The sequence below is a fragment of the Poecilia formosa genome, unplaced genomic scaffold, assembly GCF_000485575.1.
Source record: "Poecilia formosa unplaced genomic scaffold, Poecilia_formosa-5.1.2 Scaffold260, whole genome shotgun sequence".
In the NCBI taxonomy this organism is placed as follows: Eukaryota; Metazoa; Chordata; class Actinopteri; order Cyprinodontiformes; family Poeciliidae; genus Poecilia; species Poecilia formosa.
The window spans coordinates 880,024-884,202 of record NW_006800199.1 but is presented as its reverse complement, the minus strand read 5'-3'; the positions used below and the strand labels follow the sequence as shown (position 1 = coordinate 884,202).

At 44.3% G+C, this 4,179-nt stretch overlaps 1 protein-coding gene across 1 annotated transcript; it reads right to left on the bottom strand.

The window, feature by feature from the left end:
- Positions 1 to 249: 249 nt before the first annotated feature.
- LOC103150712 (protein FAM212A-like) lies at positions 250 to 3,223 on the bottom strand. Its single transcript, XM_007570432.2, has 3 exons — positions 3,099 to 3,223; positions 2,958 to 2,994; positions 250 to 1,591 (listed from the first exon to the last, which is right to left on the bottom strand). Exons 2-3 carry the CDS (start codon positions 2,958 to 2,960, stop codon positions 590 to 592), a joined length of 1,005 nt encoding a protein of 334 aa, XP_007570494.1. The 5' UTR covers positions 2,961 to 2,994; positions 3,099 to 3,223; the 3' UTR covers positions 250 to 589.
- Between the last annotated feature and the right edge of the window lie 956 nt (positions 3,224 to 4,179).

Below are 4,179 nucleotides of genomic sequence, written 5' to 3'. Positions count from 1 at the left end.
TGTCTCATCTCTGGTTGTTTAAAACTCTAGTTACTGTTCTGCCTGTAGATAATAGCAATCGCAGGCGAGGCTGAATTTGAATCCGCCGTATTTGAACACTGTGCTTTTGTGTCTTTACCCGATTTGAAAAGCGACTTTGTGTCATAATTAAACTTCTTTTAAGTTTGTGTGAAATTATACTAGAGCCATAAAGCCATCGTGTATTCACAGTAGTTACTCCAATGAAATTCAAAACATATTCACACATAATTCCAAGCGATATATTTTTAATAAAAAAGAAAACCAAAAACAGATGGATCCACATTCAGGCAAACAAAAGCCCGTTTCAATCAAACCTTCAGTGAGAAACGAGCGTCGTCGTAACGAAACTGTGAGAACGGGAATGCAAAACAAACAGCCATCATGTTTCCAGTGCAAATTATACTGATATATAAAACATAAATAGGTGTACAGTTAAGAGTTTAAGTCAGGAGAACGTCTTTATTCCCAATACTTTCACAACGGAATATGTAAAGTGAGAAGCGATTGTAGAAAACTAAAGTGACTCTGAGGATTGTCCAGTCTGCACACGGATTGACATGAACTCCTGTCAGATGTAGCCAATGATGTCCTTGCATATTATTGGCTGTCGGCTGCCTGACTTCATCAGAGCTGCAAAGTGGTAGAAGTCTGAGCCCAGCTCATTGATGCCCGAGTGGGACTGGTGGAAAAACGGGACTTTAGGCTGTGACGGCACAACAGGACAGGACAGACGCTTTGGAGCATTGGCAGCTCTGTTAAGATGATCAGAGTCTGTGGATCTCATCCTCACTCTGTCCTCCACCGACTTAGAGAAGCCTGACAGTTTCTTCCTCATGTTGCCAAAGAAGCCTCTCCCCAGTTTCCGCCTGGAATTCGGTTTCAGTTCTGTCGGTTCCGGACAATCTGGCAAGTCCATCCAGTTCTGTATGAGGTCGGCGAAACTATTGTCGCCCAGAACCAGAGGCTGGCGGTTCCTCCCTCTGGTCAGTAAGGAGTTGGTCCAGTCCTCTGGGTCACTGACCTCAAAAGACGTCCACGTTTCCAGGCAGGCGTCGGATGTGGACTTGGGCCGAATGCGGCCGCTCGGTGCCCTGTTCATCCGCGCGCAGGCGGAGGACGAAACGCGCACGTTCCTCGTCCTCCGGAGGACGACGCTGTCGTCCTGCCAGGACGCCTCGGAGTAGCCCGAGTCAAACTCCAAACTCTTCTGGCTGCAGGGAGAGCGCAGGTCCCGCGTGAGGCTCAGTCCCAGCCTGCTGCTCGCGTCGTCATCCTCGTTCTCGTTCTCCTCCTCCAGAGGGCTGGCTAGGCAGCAGGCCGAATCGTAGGTGCTGGCTGTGCTGGCGTCGGACATTCGCATACGTGCCCGCTGCTCCCGCTGCAGAGCCCGCTGCTGGCAAGCGCGCGCCACCGCAGAGTGACGCGCCAGGGCCGGTAGCTGGCGGTTGAGGGGAGCGAGAGGACGGCGGACTTCGGGGCACGCTTTCCGCAGCTGCTTCAGATCTTGCAGTGACCTCATCATGTAGTGCATCTGCTCCTGCAAGCAGTCGCTTGAGTCACGCAAGCAAAGCTGAGGAGAGAAGAGAGAAAGGGTCATTGTTCAATCCACAACAATTGTGACATAGAACCCCACAAAGACACAAGGCAGAAAGCTCCTACGCCTTACTTATAACCAAAGGCTTTCAAAAAGGACGTGAGGGCAGGCTGGGGCCTGTCCTGAATGAACACCAATCAATGACTAAACGCCTTTTCTCTTTATCTAATCCTACAGACCAGCTGACCTGCCGCATAAAGAACACAGCTCTTAAACACGTAGACATCATGATCAGACATGTCTGTTTGTCCGTTAATTTACTCAACCGCACCAACACCTTGAGTGAACGCCCTGCCTTCAAATCAACCAAAAAACCCACACCGGTCTAACTGCGCCTCAATTTCTTAATCAGCGCTAGCGTTTAGGAGGAACACAGAAGCCCGTGGTTCCTGATTTAACTCCAGAGGGTCCCATTTCTTTCTATGCGTGCAGCATGGAATACAACGCTCCAGCTTCCTCTGCAGCTCACAGAGCCGATTGGTCCCAGTCAGCCGGGGAGACAGACTGAATTCGAACGGCGCACAAGGAGTCATGTGATGTTGGATGTGAGAAAGTTTAGGAGGACAAGTAAAGTCAAATCCAGTGTATTCGTTTAACACAACTTTGAGTCTGCTCAACCATGCCAAAAACATGTGTCCAAGCCTTCTACACTGGAAGAACAACAAGAATACGCAAACAGAACCAGCAGAACAGAAATTGCTGGAACAATTTCAAGACTCCAGAAGGTCAATTTTTAATTTTTTTTTTTAATTTTCAGCTTCTGATCCATAATATAATGATGAAATAGATCTGACCCCAATAACTGGTTACATTTACAGGCATTTGAAAACATTGACCACCAACAGAACAGTTTTCTTCTCCTCTCTTCTAGAATATTAGTAAGATTCACCATTATCTTTTTTTTCCCCTTAAGGCTGTACCATTATTTCCAGCACAATCCTGTTGCAAACGTTTCAAGTTTTTAAACTTTCCCTCTGTTACTTCTAACCATGAGCTCACCAGGAAAAATACAGCAGGAAATAGAAAATGTACTAAATCACAAAATGTTCTGCATGCAAATAATCGCGTTTGTACTTATAAACAAACCCGATGACCAGTGACAAGTACATTTCCTCTGTGTTGCAGGAAAAAAAACAACAACTATAAACTCCCAAATGAAGGAATCAGAGCATCACTCAGCCAACAGCTGCTGCAGAGTTGTGATGATAGCAGCCTTGTCTGAACATGTCTAATTAGTTGTATATTGCACTCCATGTCAAATAGGTCTAACTGAAATATATATTTTATCACATGTGGTTATTTAAAAAAATAAAATAAAAAAACAAGTAAGACGTGCACTTACCATCTCGTCTAGTTCTCGTGTCTCAAATTGTCACCTCCTGCAAAAAAAAAAAAAACACACACACATGACGGACCCGATTAAGAATCGAACTGTCTCTTTAAAATGAAATCACTACAGGATTGTTACAGTACAAACACTTACTTCTGATGTGACCTTGCTTGTTCAGCGGGTCTAATTCGTCCCATAAAGAGAAAAGCGTCCCGGGTCGTTCGGTGGTGCGGCAGAGAAAACACAATTTCCAGCTTTGAGTCCTGCCGTCTGAGCTGAGGATGAAGAGCAGCGGAGTGGATATTTCACTGCTGTTCCCCTTCCACTACAGCTGCGCGCTCAGCAGCCAATCAGCAGCGACCCGCGTCTGAATGAACCAATCAGAAAGCAGGAATCTCGTTGCACAAATTTACAAACCCCTGAGCTTCGTGGCTTGCTTGCTTTTTACTGCCCTTTACAAATGAAGCCACACGGAGCTGTTAAAACGCATCTCAAATTATACTGTTGCTTTGTCTTCTGTGTAACAGCTGCACTCTTTGTCTATTTGTAGAAGTTATAAAACAAAATGACTGATGGCAGGAGTTCAGTGGGAAGGATCTTCACTAAACTATCATTCCAATTTGCAATTACGAACTGTTTCTCTCACATCGTTTTGTTGTAAAATGTGACCAATCAGAATGCTGCATAAAATACAATTACAACAATTTAGCAGAGGATTTTTGAACTCCAAACTTAAATATAGATAGGTTTACTACATAAATAGCAGCCTCTCATATTCAGTGTTTCTTTTTATGTGTGATATCACTGCTGCAGATCAAATCTCCCCTCCAAAAAGCTAAACTTCTGTGATATCACAAAAATACATGTCGACTTCCTCTGAGTACTATTTATTTTTGTTTACTTGGATTCTGTCTGAGCACAGAAAAATGCTTGAGAATGTTGCATGGACTGTAGCTAGAGGATCAGGGCAGAAGTGGATTTTGCAATCAAATATCCTCTTTCATCATTCGTCAAACCAGGCTGCTCCTAAAAAATAAATAAATAAATAAAAATAAAAAGCAAAGAACATTTACTCTGGTTGATGTGTTATTGTAAGGTGATTTTTTATTTTTTATTTTTTCCTGGAGGGGTCCAAAACTTTCACAACACCCATTGCGATCAAAAGTGATCGCAATGCATACAGATGTAAAGTTAGCCCAATCAGTTATCCTCACCTTACATGCACATGCGGTGC